At 41.7% G+C, this 20,537-nt stretch overlaps 1 protein-coding gene across 2 annotated transcripts in view; it reads left to right on the forward strand.

Annotated features, from left to right (window-relative positions):
* Positions 1-1,238: 1,238 nt before the first annotated feature.
* The window catches only part of LOC124159238 (Krueppel-like factor 8), a 167,953-nt gene continuing 148,654 nt past the window's right edge, over positions 1,239-20,537 (forward strand). For both annotated transcript variants that reach the window (XM_046534909.1, XM_046534910.1), the window contains exon 1: positions 1,239-1,691. In XM_046534909.1, the coding sequence (XP_046390865.1) occupies positions 1,581-1,691 (111 nt within the window). In that variant the 5' untranslated portion in view covers positions 1,239-1,580. The remainder of the gene's footprint in view (positions 1,692-20,537) is intronic.

Below are 20,537 nucleotides of genomic sequence, written 5' to 3' on the forward strand. Positions count from 1 at the left end.
GGCGACGATTTTTCGTCGCGAAAACCTCGGAAAATAGTTGACGTATCGAGAAACGGAAATATGCAATTTAGTCACTTTACGTTTTTAGTTCTATCACAATCAATAATAAAAGAAAATTGGTGAGCGTGCCCATTACTTTGCGACCCGTTTGAGGCCAGATATTTTAAAGAGTTGGCGAACATAGGGAGCATGCACATAGATCGGGTTTCTTCATTTTCAAATACGGCGGCGCGTAAGCCCCCAATCATGATCTTCTAGGGAGAACCACATGGTCAGCGTGAGCCCTCTTTTAGGTATTCGACTTACAATTAGTTTTGACCATTCCGCACAAAATATTCGTAAAAGCCAAACGTTCTCTCTTACTTGTGCCAAATGGAGGGGAGGACAATATTCTTCTCTCCAACAAATTTTTTAATGATTCCGTATTGGTTTCACTGCGCGAGAATTGGACGCATGAAGTAGATTAGCCATGTAAATTTTAGCTTCTTGTAATATTTAGTATGGAAGCGATAAATTGAGTGACTTTATTCTTTCAACTCAAATTTATAATTTAATTTACAAAATCATAATATTATTTTCGCTATTTTTACTCCGGGGAAATTCTTTACCTCACACCTGTAAAAATATCAGCTGTAATTATTAGTGAATTTTTTGGCCAACAGAGAATTCTAATAAAAAGACTTGCATGCATATACATCTAAATAAATCTGGCGTTAATTTCCTTCTGCATTAAATACATGTTATCATCTTCATCTACCTGAGAACAGTGGAGATAGCATTGCCGCAGGAGTAGATGAAAAAGTGTTATCCTGCAACATTGGGAGGACAGAAATTGGAAATGCCCTCGAGAGGATTCGACTTTGTTTTGACCAAAAATATTCGCAGACTCCGAGCATTTCCTGGCGAAACTAAAAAACAAGAGGGGAGGCGGGCCAACATTCCTCTCCCATCCACATTTTTTAAATGGTTCCCCAAAAAGGCTGCGCGGCGGAAAAAAGACGTAAGACGCGGTAAATGAGCGCTGCGCAGTCTTCGGCTCCGAAGGAAGAATGAAGCCCGTGGAGGAGTGAGGGAGGGGAGGGAGCTGGAGGGTGGTGATGAGGAGGTGGGGGCGGTAGGGGAAGTAGGGAGTGGGGGGGAGATCGGAGCTGGAGTTGTACGCAGGGGAAGGCGATGGTCTGAGGAGGGGTGGTTAAGCGTCTCTAGAGAACACACACCACTCTCCTCAGCGCGCGAAGCCTTCTTCTTTCCTCTCCTTTCCATTCAGAAACAGACGAGAGGCTTGCCCGGTCGGACACAGTCGGCGGCAGTGTGCTCTGTGCTCGTGTTTTTTTTTTAATACTAGCCGTGAGGGGAAGAGAGAAATAGTCGAGGCAATAGTGTTGAATCGGAAGGGAGACTTGTGTGACCCGCGGTCTGTCCCAGTGCCTTCTTCGGCGCGTTGTGGCTGGATTGCCTCCTTGTTGGCTGGCCGCGCGCTCAAGTTTGCCCCAGGAGCGGCCCTTCGGACTTGGGGCACGAGGAGCTGTTGGGACGGCCGCCGGTGGTGGAGTCGCCGACGAGGAGGGGCAGACCTCGTGATGGAGAGCGGCTCCTCCGTCTGCTACTTGAGGCGCATGCACCACGATGATCAGATAGTGCCCGACGAAGAAGTTAGCCCCCCCTACATGCAGTCTTGGATGCACCTCCAGGTGAGTCGGTCGAATGAGTACCCACGTATATGAATGAACGCACATGCTCACTTGTTGTCGCGGACGTAATGCCGAGTCGTGCGTTGTGCTGGGCGAATCAAGTGGAAGGTGATGAGCGGGGATGCTGATTGCTGTTTTAGGCGGTCGAATGCCGTGAGGAGGGTCTGTTTGAATGTGGTTAGAGGTAACAGCGATCTTTATCCCTAGCCGATGGCGGTGTTAATGTGTGGATGCTATAAGAGAGTCAGTTAGCGTCAGCTGAGCGCCAATTAACTGTCAAAGGCCATCGCGAGAAAGCCCTCACGATGATGTGATAGCCGAAAAAGCTGTGGCTCAAATCAGTTTGTGCGTGAGTCTCTACTGTTTAAGTATCAAAGTTAGAGTAATGTTTAGCCACGGAAGAGTATGGTCGTAGGATTCGAATTGGGAGAACTGAACGCCTGTTCAATGTACCATTAGGGATATGATGTTCGGCAGGTCGTCCGTTTGACATTAAGTAGGAGCTTAAGTGCGATCCTTTTTGAACCCAAATAGGGATTGGATCATCGGTAAAAAAATTATCACCTCCAAAAGCTATTGTTGACAATGGCATGTTGGAAACGTCAAAATATGGCAGTGACGCCTTCTAGGTGTTGTGCTCAGCATTTCCTTCTTAACACCTTCCATGAGTGTATATTTAAAAGAGTGGATTCATCTGACCTTTCGTAATAAATACCTATACATTTCCACCTGCTCATTTTGCTCATCAATCTGGGATGATGCAACTTCCATCTATCGCATGTTCCGAAGATGCTAATCAAGGCAAATCTTGCTTATAGCCCTAAGTCTAATAAAGCAAGCTTTGAATAGTATGACTTACGGCTACGAGGCAGAATCGCATTATCGAAGGGTCTTGCATTTCTTGGATAGAGTATGCCATCGTTTTCAGAGTGGATCACCATATGCTCACTTATCTCAATATTGTAAATGCAGGGGCGCAGCTAAGAATGAAGGCTAGGGGGGGTTTTAAGCGGAACAAACACTGGGGGGGTCTGAGGGTGTGGAATACCCGGCAGGGTAAGCAGGAGGTGAGGGGGCCCTTCCCGAGAAAATTTTTCAGTTAAATGGTGAGTTTTACGGGTTTCTGAGGGATATTGTATTAATCATTACGCTATTATTTTTTAGTAATATTAATGCAATTAAGTAAAATGGATTAAACGGAAAAATTTCTCTGAGCTCTGGGGGAGGGGGTTTATCCCCCATTACCCCCCTTGCTGCGCCACTGTGTGAACGTACCATTGGGAAAACTTTAAATCTTTCAGTACTCTACGGTTAACGTGCAAGCCTGACACCTCCTAGCCCCACATGGTTCTTTGGTTGTACGTATAGTTTGTACAGCTGACCCCGCCCTCTTCGCCAAAGGAGCGAGCGAAGCACAGCACCCCAGCCGCTCCAGATGAGGAAGAAGAAGCAGGGCAGGCATGAATCCCTCCTCCTTATTTAGGCCCCACTTTCTCATTTATACCCACCCGCCCGCGGTCCACGGCTGCAGAACCTCGGAGATAGGGTTGCGACACATCCATCCGCGGAGGCCCTCTCCTCGGCCGATCTTCTCGTGTTGTTTTCCCCCCCGGGGACCGTGCTGTGAGAGAGGAAAGCGTCTCTCGTCGATTTGATTCTCGAGCGCGCGGGAGGGCAGCAGCCCAATCGGATTCGAGACAGTTGAGAGCGCTCGAGTTCTCTCCCGCGACGGAATAGCATACGGTACAGGGACAGATCAAAGCAGTAGCGGATTGAGAGAACACTCAAGGGGCGCGCAATAAATATCTCGAGATACCTTTAATTTTATCGTAAAAAAATAACCAAGTCACATGCAGAGTTTTAGGAATTTTTAAGTAAAGTGATTAGACACATATACAAGAAAATGCCACCGTATGATATAAAAAAGTTACAATTGTGGTCCTGCAATGTTTGGCAATACGGGTGGCTCCGCAAGGGGGGGGGGGGGGGGTTGCCCCCTTCACCCCCGTTTTGAGGACTATAGGATCCTCTTTTGTATCATTCGTGATAACAATAGAGGATCGTATTATTAATTCTCTCAATAATATTCGTGATTACAATCGAGGATCCTCAAGTCCGCCTCTAGACATTTTGTCTCCCGCCGCGCATTTAAATGGGTTTACAAAAGTCGCCACTTGCGTCGCTGACGGACAGAGTGATCCGAATTTAATGGGGAAATAAGGTGTAATTAGGGGTGTCAACCGAAATTCACATTCATGATGATGTCTATCAAATTCATATCTTTTCAGCGCCATTCATCGAAATTACAAACATTATAATGCAAAATATGTGAAAAAAAAGTGGATCGCATTGCACTCATCAGTGCGCAGTGGGCATTTTTGAAAACCGGTTAAAATGAGACAAGAGTGGCAACATAAATCAGCCTTCTATGGCATGGGATTGGGCCTCCTCTATGCAATCCCCTGCATTGAAACTAGGTATGAGTCGATTCTAAATGTCGATTCTCGGGGACGGAGTCGGAGGCCAGAATCGATCGCCTTAAATCGATTCAGATTCCAGAAGATAAGCACTTTGAGCATGGACTATAAGCTTTGGGCATAGAGGCCGCCACACACCTGAGCCATTGAGCACTGTAACATTATTAAGTTTATAATTTATCTCTGAAACACTTTTAAGTGTTTATTATTTTATTAAAACTGAGGCATACCAAATAGAAATTTTTAATGAATATACTCATTAGAGCCACTTAATTGTCTTTGTTATTTTGTTCCATTCAATTTTAATGACGGCAATGCTACTAACAAATCATCCCTCATTTTCTCGGTTTTCCGCTCGGGTAAGATATTCGAAGGCGCTCTTCGAGTTTCTTACCCGCGCGGAAAACCGAGAAAAGTTTAAAATATTCTGTTCGCCGGGAAAGTGTAAAATCGTGCATAATATCCTTCCTATTAGCATGAATAAGAATCTATGGAATCGAGAATCGGGCATCGTATAAAATCGTTTCAGGCTTAACTTGGTTGAAGTTCAATATATCTTCGATAAAAAACTTCAAATAGTAACTTCCACACAATAATTCAAAACTCAACTACCGACCATGGTTCCAGCATATATACTTTTATGCCTATCGGTGCCTTGAAAATGATATATATGTTGAAACTATGGTCGGTAGTTGAGTTTTGAATTGAAGTGTGGTATTTACCATTTGTGGTTTTTAGCTTGTATGTATCGGGAATCGATTGTAAACGATCGGAATTGAAAAAAAGTGGAATTGACCCATCCCTAGTTGAAACAGGAGCTGTCGGAGACGCCGGACGCCTCAATGGTCGATTGCAAGAGAGGATTTCGCTTCTCTTTCAGCCGGAGAACGTAGATTCAGAATGTGGCGTAGCCAGAGGATAGCTGTAAAGGGGCATCAACAAGGTCTTCAAGGGCGTAGCCAGGACGATGTGTTTGGGGAGTGTCTCTGTATTTTTTTAAACAATATTGTGACCAAAGATTTTCCTCTGCGAACCATTGAAAATTAATTAATTAAATTCATGCCTGGGCCAAAACTCCATAATATTCACGACTCTAATAAATGCAAAATATTATAAGCGTTCGATTGATATCATCTAACATTTCAAGCTCACGATTGCTGTATTTGAGGAAACCGGTATTTGTAAATAATTTGTATGTTATTGTTGTTGTTGTCGCAGAAGGATGAAAATAAATCTGTGAGCGAAAGAAAAAATGTTTTAAATCCTGACTGGGCCCATAGCTTATTAGAATTACGCTGTATAATGATAAAATGTACAATTCCATTATGTTTTGGGCCCATTCAGGATTAATATTAGGCCCAGCATCCAACAACGATAAGTCGAACATTGCTCATGTTTGTATTTACTCTTAGCCCAAAATGTCAGGTGCGGATATAAGAGGTCAGGAAAGGCAGGGAGATCCCTATATCTTTTCCTTTGCTTTCCTCTCCATCCCCGTATATTATGAACAGGTATAGGTAGAACAACGAAACCTCCACTGTATCACCGCGCAAAAATCGCCCACCGGATCACACCCGCTCATCTAGGAGTCCAGCAATACGAATGCGCTCAGCTGGCAATAGCCGGAGCACAAACGCTCACCTCCAATTCTCCAAGCTGCGGAGGTGAGCGTTTTTGATGCGGCTATTGCCAGCTGAGCGCATTCGTATTGCTGGACTCCTAGATGAACGAGTTTGATCCTCTGGGCATTTGTTGATCGTATGTACAATGGCAGGAAAAATTAACGCAAAGCTCGCTGGCGTCTGAGAGCGGCCAGTTCGGGAACTACTGGTCTTCCAAAATGTTTGCCCTCGTAATGCTCTCATACAACCGGGGGTTTTAAAAGCAATATATCCCTTATACGAGGGAAATAATCATGCCCGTCGCATTATGACAAGGCGCAAAAGATCCGGCTACGAATTCTTCGCCATATTCTCCGAAGTATGCTCTGCCCTCGACTCACCTAGAATGGGATCTACTCTCGTCGGGACATCAGTGGACGCTGCCGACATATTGGGCATTGAGAATGCCTTAGAACGCAATCGTTCCGGTGGTGTAGTGGGTACTCCCGGTTGTATGAGAGCATTACGAGGGAAAAATTTTGGAAGACAAGTAGTAGTAGTAGTTCCTGAACTGGCCGCTCTCAGACACCAACGAGCTTTGCGTTAATTTTTTCCGCCACTGTACAATGAAGGTATCGAAGTATAAATATTTGTGTATATTTTAGGCAGAGGCATTTTGTGCAAATGCTATTAAAATATGCTTGGCATTCGTTTGCCCCAATAATTAGTGTAAACTGTTTCGTGTTTCTTGCCTGAGACGGGAAAAACTTCTTTTCTCTCAAGCTTTCAAGGTATGGAGCTTCTTACGTCGATTGAGGGTCGTGACCACCTCCTCTTTCCCGCCGCCTCTGTACGTTCAAAGTCATCATCATCAAAAACATTGACGACATCAAAAACGTTCCCTAAAATCTGTTTCGCCGATACTTTTGCTTCCGCGGCATCCTGTCCATATTTTTACATTTCTCAAGTACGAGGAACCTTATTTTCTTATATAAACGAATTAAACGAATATATAAACGAATTTCTCGTACCTTGTATTCTGAATGAAAACACTCATTTCATGTTTCTTGATCTCACAAAACGGTACGTTTCTTTCACAATACTCTTGTTGATTTATTCTGTAAGATTGGGCTTAGCATATCTTACGAAGGAGGAATAACGAAGTGCCTGACATGGTGGGTGAGGAGAAGCAGCTTCTAGATGAGATTATGTTAAGAGTTAATTTTCAGCCGCAAGAAAAGGGATCGGCATCCTAAGTTATACTCTCTTATTTTGAGTTGAAAACGGAAATTCCCTGGACATCTACTCTTGGTTGTCTCCACTATGAAATAAGTTTGTCCACCTGGAGATGCGCACGCGTCGAAAAGACGCTCTCGACTTGGCTCCTGAGATCTCTTGTGGACGGTTGCCATCTTTGTTCGGTTGCCAGTTGGCTGGGCAGCCGTGTTTACCATCTTTAGGTGCAGACTTCGTCGACTTCCCCTGGAAATTGATAGGCGTCGGGAAAGCATGTTCTCGTCTACTCAGCTTGATACTTCATTAGGGGTTTTTGGCTAAAGTTTGACTTACATCTTAAATGGAAATATTTTAATTGCCTCCGATTGGCGAAGACCTAAGCCAACATCTCACGGGGGGTAACATGCATTACAATTAAGGATGCATCACCTATTTAAAGAATTGGGTCTATCTAATGGTCATACAATTCTCTAATCATAGATAGATAGTATGTCAAGCCTTTGAGATTATTGAATGACTCTTTTCGACTATGTTGGTGGACTTGTCATTTCAAGAGAATGTCGACGCTAAGCCTGATAAATTAATTAAAGTATTCTACCGATTCAGGAAGAAGCTTAATTAAGGTAGGAAGGAATACTTACGAAGCAATGTGGCAGCTTCCACTTCCTTCATGTGCTTCCCTTTTCAATTCACAATTAGGCAAATTCCCTTTCATTCTACCTAAAAATCCTATTCTCTTCCTTCCTCTCCCTTTTATTACCCAACATTCTACCCTCCAACACTGTTTTCAGCATCCCCTCCCCGCTAAGTACTCACTCCGTCCACACCTTTTGTCACCTCCATATCTCATCTAGAAGATGCCTCTACTCACCCACCATGTCCAGCACTTCGTGGTTCCTCCTCCCCTCCGCCTTCTTCACACTATCCACTCTGAAAATTAAAAATTTTGCGCCACTTTTCCGCAATTTTAACAAAAGTGCCATGCGTTTCAACCCACGGAGTCATCACCTATAGAAAAAATGAGCCTTTCATGGCAATACCAAGCCTTTACCTGTTAATGGTGAGCGTTAATTTTATTCCAAATCCTCTTTATTTTCTTAAAGATACAGATTCTTTTGGCCTCACTACTTCAAGCAACTTTCCTTGCTATCTCTCTCGTCAACAATCCCTCCCATCAAAAACCTCTTACAATAATTAAATATCACAGGTTACGGGTACCCTTAAGATATTGGTATTAGAGTGATTTTGGTTGCTTTAGATAGACTAACACTACAAGTCTAGGATGTTCTCTCTTCGAGTTATTTTTAGCCCGCAGCAAGCTCCGTGGATATACCTACGCAGAATTCTGTCCAATAGGTCTCCTTCACGGGAAGGAAGGCCTATTCTTCCTTTTTTCCTCTTCCGATCCAAGGAAACCGTTTCTTATCCTCCTAGTTTTCATGGCAATAGGCGAGGGAGACCTTGTCTCCTTTATCTATCTCTCTCTGTTATTCGTCGGGGCCCGTATAACCTCCTTCCCATATCTACGTCTTCTCCTCCTCTGTTGGGAACACGCCGCGCGGCCTTTCTCTTTCTTCCTCCTCTTCTCACTGCTGCTGCTGCTGCGGAATTCCAGCTAGAGTTCTTCCCCGGAGGCTCTCTTGGAAGGTTCCCAAGTCCATCCATCGGTTGCGAAATGCAGCTTCGGCAGCGAGCAGGCCTTCCTCTCTCTCTCTCTCGTACAGCCCCACGTTCTTCACGGCTCGTGCGATGGCTTATGCTCACCGGAAGAGCGAAGAGCGACTGTGGCTACCACCGCCGCGCCGTCTCCATGTGCGCTGTACCTCTCTGGCGTTGAAGACTCCTCCGCCATGCTAGAAGAGTGGGCACTGGAGCAAATATTGGCGAGTTGTCATCGTGGAAAACCATTGCGTGTTGAATATAGTAAAAACATATCTCTATCGTCTCAACTTCGTCAGGCTCAACTTTGAGGAAGTACAGTTTAGCGTTAATCAAATGAAAAACTTTGTTTTATTTCACCAATTTATTTTAATCTATGACTACTGGCAGTAGTCATACATTAAAAGTAGTGGTAGGAGTAGTATCTGATGACGCCGCTGCGTCGAAACTAGTCATACCTTAAGATAAATCGTTGGAATACAGCAAAGGTTTTAATTTCATCAACGTTATAGTTTAAACAGTGTTCTTTACTCAATAGGTTTGGAGAGAATAAAAACAATAGGCTCAGGTTTTGCTTTGTGGAACTTCGCCATTATGGCGCTAAAGTAAAATCAATTTTTAATATCCATTCACACTTTCGATAACAAACAAACTGGCCAAATTTCGACCGTTAACCTTGACAGTGACGGTTAACAGTCGAAACCTGAGTCGATGTGACTTTTATCGGAAGTGTGGATCGATATTACACAATTTTTTTCTTTTACCGACAAGGTAGAGGAAATTTGAATGTTCTGTGTTCGCTTCGCTACCGAGGATAAAATGTAGTTTACAGGAATGATAAGGATCGAGCTAGAATCAGGGTTGTGGAGCGTAATTTCAAAAGAGAAGAATCTATTCCCTTGCCACGTGGAAATGAGTGTAGATGGAAAAGGAATTGAAGAGAAAATAACTATCGTCCGAAGATATGGAGCAACGCGTTTGCAAGCCCAAAAGACTTTTATGGGCTTGACTATCTATTTCGGCTTTAAGATTCTCCCAAGAACTTAAAAAAATGAATTTGATGGTATTACAATCAAAATAGCTGATAAAATTGATGATAATTACGGTTGAACTGCTGATGAAAAGGCGTCATCATGTTTTAAATTACGAAATTCCTTCTCCCTCTGTGTCTTGTACCTCCTTGTCGACCGTTCTCGTCTGGAGATCTGTGCATACCAGAAAGTTAGCGGCGACATCTTATTCCTTGTGAGACATTTATTTCTGGCGCTGAAGATTGTAAAGGAAGATTGAAGTCCTAAGTCTTTTTAAAACCCTCTTTGACATAAAAGAACGTATAACTGGTCAGTTGTATGGGTAAAAATGGTATCTTGATACCTTGATAAAATAAACTTAAGGTAACCGCTGCTTGTGGAATAGGGCTTTTTCTTTGGGATTTTCTTTGATATTTTTGTAATCGGGCCATTCTTTTTTATGATTGCCATATATCAAGATTAAATAAACACTCACTGATAAACCTTTCACTTTTCCAGACGAACCAGGAATGCGATTGAGGTGATATAATTTCTTGATTGTTTAGATTTAAGAACTAGACCATAATAGAATAGAAGTAAGTTCTCTGTATTTCAGAGTTAGCACCTGAAATATTCAGTGTATCTCCGTTAATAGCTAGTTTATTTCTCGGATTTTCTGAGGATAATTTTTATTTTATTTTCCTTTAATACTGGAATGAATTTGGAACTTTCATGGTTTAATTTTCCCAAAATTTTAAAATGTTTTTCCATTACATCTGAATTTACGTCATAATCGATTTCCCTTTCCTCACGAGCATTTTTTATTTCAGAGTTTAACCCAGTTTCCTCTAGGTGCTTCCTTCGATTGATTAAAATATTATGGTCCTTTACATTGTTTTACCAATTTGCGTGACCAATTTTCTCTCGCTGATTCCTTCCTGATATCCACGCAAGTATATCCATTAGCGAGTCATCCATCTCTTTAGGTGAAGCCTAAGTTTAATAGCGTCCATGGTGTTGAGATGTTAAATTGATGGGCGTGTGAATTAAGGGTTGTCAGGCTGAGACAGGTGAAGTGAGCTATATGTTCTTTGATTCAATTTAAATGATTTGAGGAATGGATGCCGGTATTTCTTAAATTGATAATAGCAATTCTCTTTCCGTTGTGAAATGTAGTACATTCGGCTGATATGCTTACGATAGCATGGTTTTAGCTTTGTATACTAACTAGATCTTCGTAACTGTTGTAAACGGAATTGTTTATTTTCGAATCTCTCTAATTTTTGGGGTGATCCCTTGAAGGTACCAAAAGTCTTTTTTATTCATTGTAAGGATTAATTAATACTTTTTATGGCCGAAATTTTTAAGGACCGTATGCAAAGGGTGCCAAAGCTATTATTGCTTAATTTTACATGATTTAATTTCATACGTTATTGAGAATGAATTATTTCCTATGTTGTAATTAATTTTGAATGCCTGGCCTCCAATCCAATCTCCTGTAATGCATAGACTGGATCGTCTTTTTGCCAGCGATAAAAAATGCGCACCTTCAGTTGTGTGACTGTGCGCAAATGGATATGGATCCCATAACAAATTCCGTCCAAAATTTTTACCGCCCGTCATGAGAATAGAATTTTTTCTCTTAATGAAAGCAGGGAAAGAAAAGTATCAGTTTTAATATCATTGGATACGAGAATGGTTCAAATGATCGTGTGTATTTCACAAGTAGCGAAGATAACCTGTCGAGAAGATGAAGGAAGTCTCGAAGGAAAAACTGTGAAAGTGACTGTGTATATAGCTATCCGTTAAATGTTATGACATGATAAGCCTGCGGCAGATAAGCGTTAAGGCATGGGTAAACGGAGAGAACCGTGGACATTCACGACACCGAGTGAGATAAATGAAGCAAATAATGACACAGTATCTTGCGAATAAGTGCGAGAGCCTGAGGAATTTATCCTATGGATTTATTGACTTGGTTTTCAGGGCCGAACACGTCTTACGATTTAGCCCAGGCAATAAAAACGATGTGCCTTATCTGGGGTTTCGGGAGTTGGTAATTCGTGGAAAAGGGGCAATTCGTATCACTTTCACACTCATTCTTGTTTACGCTTAAGGTAAGATATCGACCTCAGAATGGGTTAAATATATTAATTTTCGTGACAGTGCAGGAGCATGCGAGTACCTACTGCTGTAACAGAGAACATAATATTAGAGCCACACTATATTTCCAGGTCCGATAGAAGTGATAAATTAAGAGAGATGTTTTGCCGAACGGATAGATACGCGAAATCGTTTTTCCCCCGAACCATAAAGGACTTTAATAAACGCTAGTCCCAACTTCGTTTGAGCACTTTATTTTATTTTATTTTTTTGCTGTAAACGGCTGGTGTCCTAACACCCCCTGCCACACGCCTTTTAGGCGGCTTGCGGGGTATTATGTAGATGTAGATGTAGATGTAGATGTAGATGTAATGAAGTCTGGGTATGGAGCATTATCGGGCTTAACACAAGATTTTCTGACGACTCGATATGTATAATACAAGAGAAATACGACCGAGACAACTGCATGATTATTACAAGGCACTAAACATTTCATGGCGGTTATTTCCGGGTGTATTTTATACGCCGTGCATTATATTTATTATGGTTAGGCCAGATAAAAGCGTGAACTTTGTTTTAGACACAGGTAGTTTAAGAGTCTTTTCCTAAATATTCGGCTATTTTTTGGAACTAAATATTTAAGTAGATGACGCATTCCATAATTTGCTTCCATTTACTACGAACAAGGCCGTAGCCAGGGGGAAATCAAGGGGGATTAATCCCCCCCCGGAATGAAAAAAATAAATAGATATTTTATGCTAGCTTGGTGCTCACACGACGATATTATATAGCGGCGCAGGGACATCTAGTAGTCCAATGCGGCTCAAGTCAATAATTATCTAAGCGAATTTGTAGGTGCAGTGTGTGTAGTTGTAGTGCAGTGTGTGAAATAATAGTGCTGTGAATTAGTAGAAAGGTAGACTTATGGACCTCCAGAGGGACCGCAGAATTAACATCGACACCAAGGAGTTAATTCATTTGTTCGCTGCAAAGAAAGCTAGAAGGCTAAATTCAATTTTATAATAATATTTTTATATTTTCCTTTAAGTTTTTATAATATATAGGTATATTTCACCGTATAAGCTATTTTATTTATCCTATAAAAGTGATTTTATGTTTATCTACTATTCCAGAAACCCCCCCCCCCCCCGAAAATATTTTCTGGCTACGGCCTTGACTACAAAGAACCCATTGAAGGAACCTACAAGTTCAGTGAATACTGATTTGTAGGTTTGTAGATTTGTAGATTCGTTTCACCCTCTAGGAACCCGTTCTTGAAAGTCATAAGTCATGAAAAATTGATGCACAAAAATGAGATTAAATATCGAGCATAAATACTGGCACTGAATATCGTATTTCACGATGTTTTTTTCAGCAGACTAGGCGTCGGTGCTGCGACTGTTTTTCGGCGTCGTCGGCGCCCTGCTCTAGATGGAGGAGTCTATGTAGTTAGTGCTTAGAAGAGAATGGCGTCTGCGAATGAATGGAATGTGTGTGAAATCCTGAGGCAGTGGCTACCTATGAATGAAAACGTATCGATTCGAATACATGCACCCAACAAATCTTGAATGGCACCCCGCTATCCAGCAAACATGCCTGGCGAAATCTTGACAACAATAACAGCCCTGAAAGAATCTGCCCGAGGCTCGTTAGTGAACTTTTGACAGGCGCGGGAAAGAGTGACTGGTGTCCTCTGCGCATGCGTCCAAATGGTACAAATGGAAGAAGGAAATTCCCCCATCTCGCGTGAGATCGTTCTGCTACAGAGAAGACGTTGATTGGCTAATTCCGTCAATAGAATTGTTTGAATCTAGGATCATGTTAATAAACAGATAATCCCTCTATCACTTTACTATTAAAGTGGTTTGTTCCTACGTCAACCTGGACCACTGGCGTCAATACTGTTACCGAACCTTCGGTTAGAGGAGATCGTTCACAACATAGTTTTAAGCTCAGAGTTAATATAATTCACAGTGCGCATGATGATTGCGCAGTAAAAAAACTGAGGCTATCATAGATGCCTCAACTTACGGATGAGTATGAAGTATGGGTACAGAAAAAATACTTCTCTTAATTAATTATATAGTATTAAATTTTTGATACTTTTTCTAATTCGTTAATTTATGGGAAATTCATGATTTCCAATTGAAATGAAAAACATGAAAAAAGCATTATCGTCTCAGTCGGCCAACAAGACCCATCTTATCCCTCATGTTATCCAGGTTTTTGTCATTTCCGTATTGACTATATCCATGCCAGTGTGATTATTAGAAATACAGGCTATGGAATATAAATCAAGATAGCGGAGGAACTATAAAATTGAAATAGAGCCTGTGCGTCAGTTAATTTTTAGTATTTTATAAATACCCTATAACCGCAAAGCTAATTCTAATTTTATTTTACGCTATTTTTGCTAAGTCTAGGCATTAACCACGCAGCCAGGTTGAACGTCCTGTTGATTTTTGGCGTGAGGAAACGATGGAAGGAGTTCTGAAAACGAGAAGGAAGAAACCCACAGGCCCAACTCAAGTCCTTCTCGAAGTCCCCTTGGAGTGCTTTATTATTGCCATTTGACCGTGTCTCCTGTCACGGCTTCCCTCCAATTTCCAATGCTCTGTCGTATGTGCCCACCGTCGAGTGTCGTTGAGGACCCTCTCGTACTCCAAGTGCGCCTTTGTTCTCCTCTGTACCTCACTTCCTTTCCTTCTGCTGCCTTTTTCCATCGTCCCTGTTAGCTTTGTGAGTATTGTCCTCTCTGTGGCCATATATCACTTTCTTTGCGAACCCCGTTACGACACTTTGGACTCTGTCAAGGGGTCGTCTGGTTCCTGGATGACTTTACACCATCCGAAATGTAAGGAGACTCTTCGTGGTCAAACCTTCCCGAAAACGGGAAATAGTGGAAATTGCGTGTTTTTCTGGTATATGTCGATTTTTAGTTATGTATGGATATCTCGGAGTAGATATTGAGTAATAAAACGATTTAAACGAAGCATAGCCTGGATCATGCTTTTCTTTGGAGCTATCTCCCCCACCCTACCCTTTTAATATAAAACACCACATATGCTTTCCTCAATAATTATAAGTAAAATGACCGAATGAAAAATTTGACATCAGGTTTTTACCTAAATGTTACGAATGAATTGCTAATGTTGCCAGTCATGAATTAGCCGGAGTAATATCAGCTCCGTTGTAAAGCTTGTAAGATTGTAGGTTAAAGTATTTTTTACGTAACCGTGTTCCCATAGGTCATTTTATTCTAAACTCGCAGCCATACCACTTATTTCACAAAGGACGTAAGTGCTGCCTCACTTGGGAACGATTTTCCCTAACTCTGAAGGCCGCACTATACACGGTGAATGATCATGCGAAAGATCATAAGGAATGATCACGTGGTCATTCACAGGATCATGCGAGCAAAATAGAACATGCTCTAATTTTCCCTGAATGATCATGCGAATGGAATCGTTCGTCGCGTATAGCGGCCTTTATTGTTGAATTAGCCCTTCACGCATCACATGAGTTTTAATCTTAGACTTTCGCTGTCACGTAGTTTTTCATGTACTGAAAATGAATTTGACCGCATGATTCGCAAATTAACTCATTGTTTTGTCTCCGTGGACTCTTGTAGATATGTTCGAAACTTTCGATGTAGTTCGTACCGTCCATAATTTTAAAATGACGGTGCGTGTTCCTTCAGTTTGCCTGGTCTATGGTTGTTCGTTTATATATTTTGTTCAAGGGAATGCAAGAGTTATTCATTTTAAAGTCATCGAAGTCATAATTTTACAAAGTGTTTGTTTTTGTGTAAGACCAGTGTATAAATAAGCGATTTTTTCATTTTATACGATAGAAGGATGAATAGTGTCTCCGTTTTATCAGAAGTAGAAGTTTTATCGTTTCCACCCATGGACATCCTAAAAATCATGCTAGGATTGGTTAATCACGGATAACGTTACGGGTATTGTATAGCATGGGAGCTCTGATTCAAAGCGGTGCTAGTAGGTCGGAATTACCAATGGTTTGTGGACTAATTTCAGACAGCAGAAAGGAATTTCGGGTTTCCCACCGGGTAATTGGCTAATTGGCCGGGAGACGTGAAGCCAATTACCCTGTGGATAACCCGAAAATCCTCACTGCACCTGATACGCCGGAAAAATATAAGATCTGATTCCAGGTAACTGAAAACTTTTCATCATGCTAGGAACAAGAATAAAAATCTTCATTTGAGCTTGAAAAGAAATGGCAAATTCCGTCTCCCGTTTTCGATGAAAGGCCATCATTCCGCCGACTACTGTTTCACGAAACACCTCCGAAAGCTTTAATGGAATCTCTCCGTTTCCACTCTTTGATCATGAGGGAGGAAGATTGGTGGCTGCATCCTGCGTGTATTCAATTCGCCGTTTCCCACCTCCAGTCGCATGCCAATCATTTTGACAACCCATTACGCCTTCACAAATTTCCATTACGCCCCCGTGGGGGGAGCCACTGGTTGGGAGCGCATTCCTTCCTGGGAGAAAAAGTGAACAATGTCGTGAGCGAGGCTATATCGTGGTGGAGGGGATGGTGCCTAGTGTAACGTCTTTCCCTTTTTGGACTCGGGGTTTGAGCGCTCAAGACTGTGTGGGGATGTTTTTTCATGGGGTTAAGATTGCTATGGACAGAAATCAGAATTGGAGCTTGTTATCTGAGGCTTGGAGGTGCAACAGCGTATTCCACGACGGAGAGTAATAGTACAGGGTGGCTGGTATATAAGTAGATTTTGAAAAAACGAATAAATTCTATATTAACAGCACTAATTTATTAAAATTAATATTATACATATAATATTATATAAGAATCTTGATACATACTTTAAAATTCAATGTAAGCACCTGTGGCATCGGCAAATCGTCTCAAGCGGCCAGGTATGGAGCCCACAGTTTCCAGAATACCATTACCTAAGTATGGGCTTATTTACACAGGGATTCATTACGTTCCTAAACTGAGCACGTGCCACGTATATTCGAGTGTCTCGGTACCCTTGTTTTTGCGTATGTTGTCGGCAGACGAAACTTCTTCACTAAAGGTATGGAGGAGGCGAACGACCCTTATCTCGTTTTCGCCATGAGGGAAGGGTGGAGAGAAACCCGGCGTCGGCATTAGCCTGCTCTTAACGAAAGTCGCAAAGGGGATCACGGCTTAACGTCCCATCCGACGGACAGAGTCCTGTACTTGAAGTGCCCTCCTCAAGTCTCCAGTGGCGCCGACTCCATGGGGCCTGAGGGGGCCCGAGCCCCCTCAAAGATTCGTTTGGGGGGGCGGAGCCCCCTCAATATTTCAAGAAAATAATTAAGTTATATTATGCTTTGTGAAACCACAAAAAGATATTGGTAATTATTATTTCCCATGTTTGACGATAGTTACCTTTTAAAATAAATTCAAAAATGTGTTAAAACAAATAATTATAGTGTTTCGGTGTTGCGACACACTTTGAATTTAACCTCTTCCCGGGGCAAGACCTCGGATATGGGCCCCCCCAATATTTTTTATAAGTCGGCGCCCCTGCAAGTCTCTCAAGTAAGGATTGGGCAGCCTCTGATGAACTCCTCAGTTTTCCAAAACGGCATTTTTTCTACGGAAAAGTGTACTTATTGCACGCTAGTTGTCTTTCATCAATGGTTGTACTGGTATATGTATCACAAATACTTTCTTTCAAAATTTTTCGAATGTTTAAACTACATGCTCATCCTATCAAGTCCTTATCGCGCTTAGGAATAGTTTTTTTTGAAGCAGTTGTGCACATTGTACCGGGAAAAGTGAGAAAATTATATTTACTCCCTCACTGCCTTAAATCCAAGAGTCATCGCCTCAGGAAACATTTATAAGTTTGACGGCGCAAGTTATGCCTATTTTTTTGGCACCGGCGTGTGATTGTATGCTTAAGTATAAGTTCATGGAAGCTGTTCACCTTCATTGTGACGCGCGTCTTGTGAGACGACATACTCGCAGGCGATGAACGACACTCAGCGAATTTCTAAGAATAATTTGAAGTGATTTACATGCGAAATTTGGATATTTCTCAGAAATAAGGCTCTGTGATGTTTCTTGCGGGATATGATGCATTCTTTATGTTGATAGTGGTGTTATTCAGTTATACCGATGTGTGGTGTAGTTGGGCTTGATTGTTAGGTTATCAACACTCTCTCTCCAAGTAAGGACCAAAATTAGTCCTAATTATCAAGGATAAATCAAGGTTTATCCTAAAAACTTTTATTAAAAATGTTTTTAAATGAGAATGAATTGATAATACACAACCGTAAAATAACTTTTTGAATTTAATGCTAAGGTTTAAAAAAATAATATTCTGGCTTTGAATGCAATAGTAGAAAAACTGTTATAATATCCTAATGAATCAACCCTTCCTCATATAGTTCCTCTCTGGGCTCCGCCATTGGTATAAATCCTTACTCATCAGCAGTGGCGGTGGTTAGGAGCTTGTATTGGGAAGAGAGCAAAAATGAGAAACTTTATGAACTAAATGACTAGAGAGCGGAGTTTATGCTTGTTAATGTGCTTCAAGTTAACGCCTTTTGATTTAAATTCATCCTTAAGAAACTCACTGTCGTTTTATAACGTCGCGACTTAATTTACAAAAGGTGATTTGGAGCAACTACCCTCCTCAACCCCTCTTATCGCCATCAATCCTTATTACTTATGTGGAACAGGGATTGTCCAACTAGCTTGTCTGTATTGGTTTCCAGTTCCACGAATGAAGTTTCTATGAATTTCTCTAAAATTATTATTGCGCCTTCTCATTGGTTGGTTAGCCTATGAAAGAATCTAGATAAATTCTCCTTCGTTAAGGTGCCTAGGATGGATGACTATTATTAATACCACTTCTTTTTCAAGTAGAGGGACCCTGATCTCCATTAATAATCAGCTAAGAATTTACGCCTGATGAAGATGATTATTCATCGAAATGTAATATTTCAATTTCTGGACAATATAATATTTCGAAGAATTTTATTTAAAAAAGAACTGATATAATTAGGTAATTGTTATCCATCCAAGACACTTTTAAATGGAATACCATACAATTTAAAATGAGTCAGTGAATCTTCCTCCGTCATTAGCCGCATTAATGGATTTCTTGAAGAGTGGCAGGTGTTGCGAGCTGCTCCTTAAAGTGAAAGTCTTAGCTGTTCCTCCCCCGTCTGCGATTGTGAACATCTCACGGTTAGTTTTTTTGTGAACCTCGGACAACTGCGTCGAAATTTTTTTCCGGAACGGCTGAAAGGAGAGGAATCCCTCCAAATGCTGCAAAGTGACCTACTCCCAGAGCCTCTTCGTCTGCTTTTGCTTGGTTGAGACTTCCGCCGCCGCACAGCCGCGGGCATTCCTCGAATCCTCCGCCAGTCAGGTTAACGGAGGGGACTCGGCGGCCGACGTTTGGCGGTCCGTGACGGAGATGGGCATTGCGATGCGGATGGTTCGGTCATCCAGGGAACGACCATTGGAGAGGAGAGGTGGTAACTTGCTGCTCGAATCGGAGGGGGCATCGCTGTAGAGGAACTAATCTCGATAAGAAATAATGATACTTTGCACTTGCCGCATATGTCTTTATTTAAAGGATTCGACATGTTTCGCTGCACTGCAGCGTCATCAGGAGTTAAACATGGGCGTTAGGCATGTTTAATTTCTAAGTTAGCCTTCATGATGCTGCAGTGCAATGGAACATGTTGAGGAAACAGGCTAGCGCTCACTTTTAACTTATATGTTAAGGCCGTTTTACACGGGGCACGGAATTGTGCAGGTTAGAGCTGCATTTATTTCTAAAATAGCGTGGAAAGGCGCGAATGCATGAACGAAATTAGAGCAGGGGCTATTTTGCCGTCTCGTATCCACGCATTCTGGCATGTGTTCTAGCAATTCACCGCTTTACACGACGCAATTTTGATTGCGCCTTCGCACGTACGTAAGATTGCGCAATTCCGTGTACCGTGTAAAACGGCCTTTAGTCCTGATGATGCTTCATCGCAGTAAAGCATGTATAATCCTTTTAAAAAATTATGAGTTATATTTCTGCATTTATGGAATTAGCATTTATAGTATAAAGGATATTAAGATTCGATCATTTATATGTGATTTGATTTGAGAGAAACGGTCTCCATGTATACGCATCATTCTCATTCTGAGAAACGCTTCAAGCCATTGGTATACCGCGGAGAGAATGGTCCAAAGCTGGAAAGTTCTATTTCAAATACTGCGTTGGAAAGCGAACCACATGCAATTTCATTTCTACTGTAATATCTTGCGCCTTTTATAGATTGCACAAAGGACACTTAAGAGGATAATGCTTGGCCTTTGAAAACTATAACCTCGGTGTGGTTATGAGTTTCCATTTGCAAGCTTCATTTTAATGTGTGGACGAGCGGTTTCGTGGGAAGAAACGTATGTATTTAGCAATTCGAAAGACGACCGTGAAGAGAAGCAATGGTTGGTGATGAATATGCATATAAATAGAAATACATTTGAGTGCTCAACGCCAAGTGAAAGCGATTATGCAAAAATTAGTGCTCTTCTTGAAAATAAATCTTATTCTGTTATTTATTTCCTATCGTGCATGGGTCTGAATTATTACTACAACCCCTGCGGTCAATCAATGGCGGATTTATAGTTTTTCTCTCCACGGCTTAGGTTCATCAGGTTCACGTCCACTACCTTCCCTTTTCATGCGTTTAAATGATTAAAGCTGCAAATCACTTGGAAATACCCGTT

Source organism: Ischnura elegans, chromosome 5 (genome assembly GCF_921293095.1).
Source record: "Ischnura elegans chromosome 5, ioIscEleg1.1, whole genome shotgun sequence".
Lineage (NCBI taxonomy): Eukaryota > Metazoa > Arthropoda > Insecta > Odonata > Coenagrionidae > Ischnura > Ischnura elegans.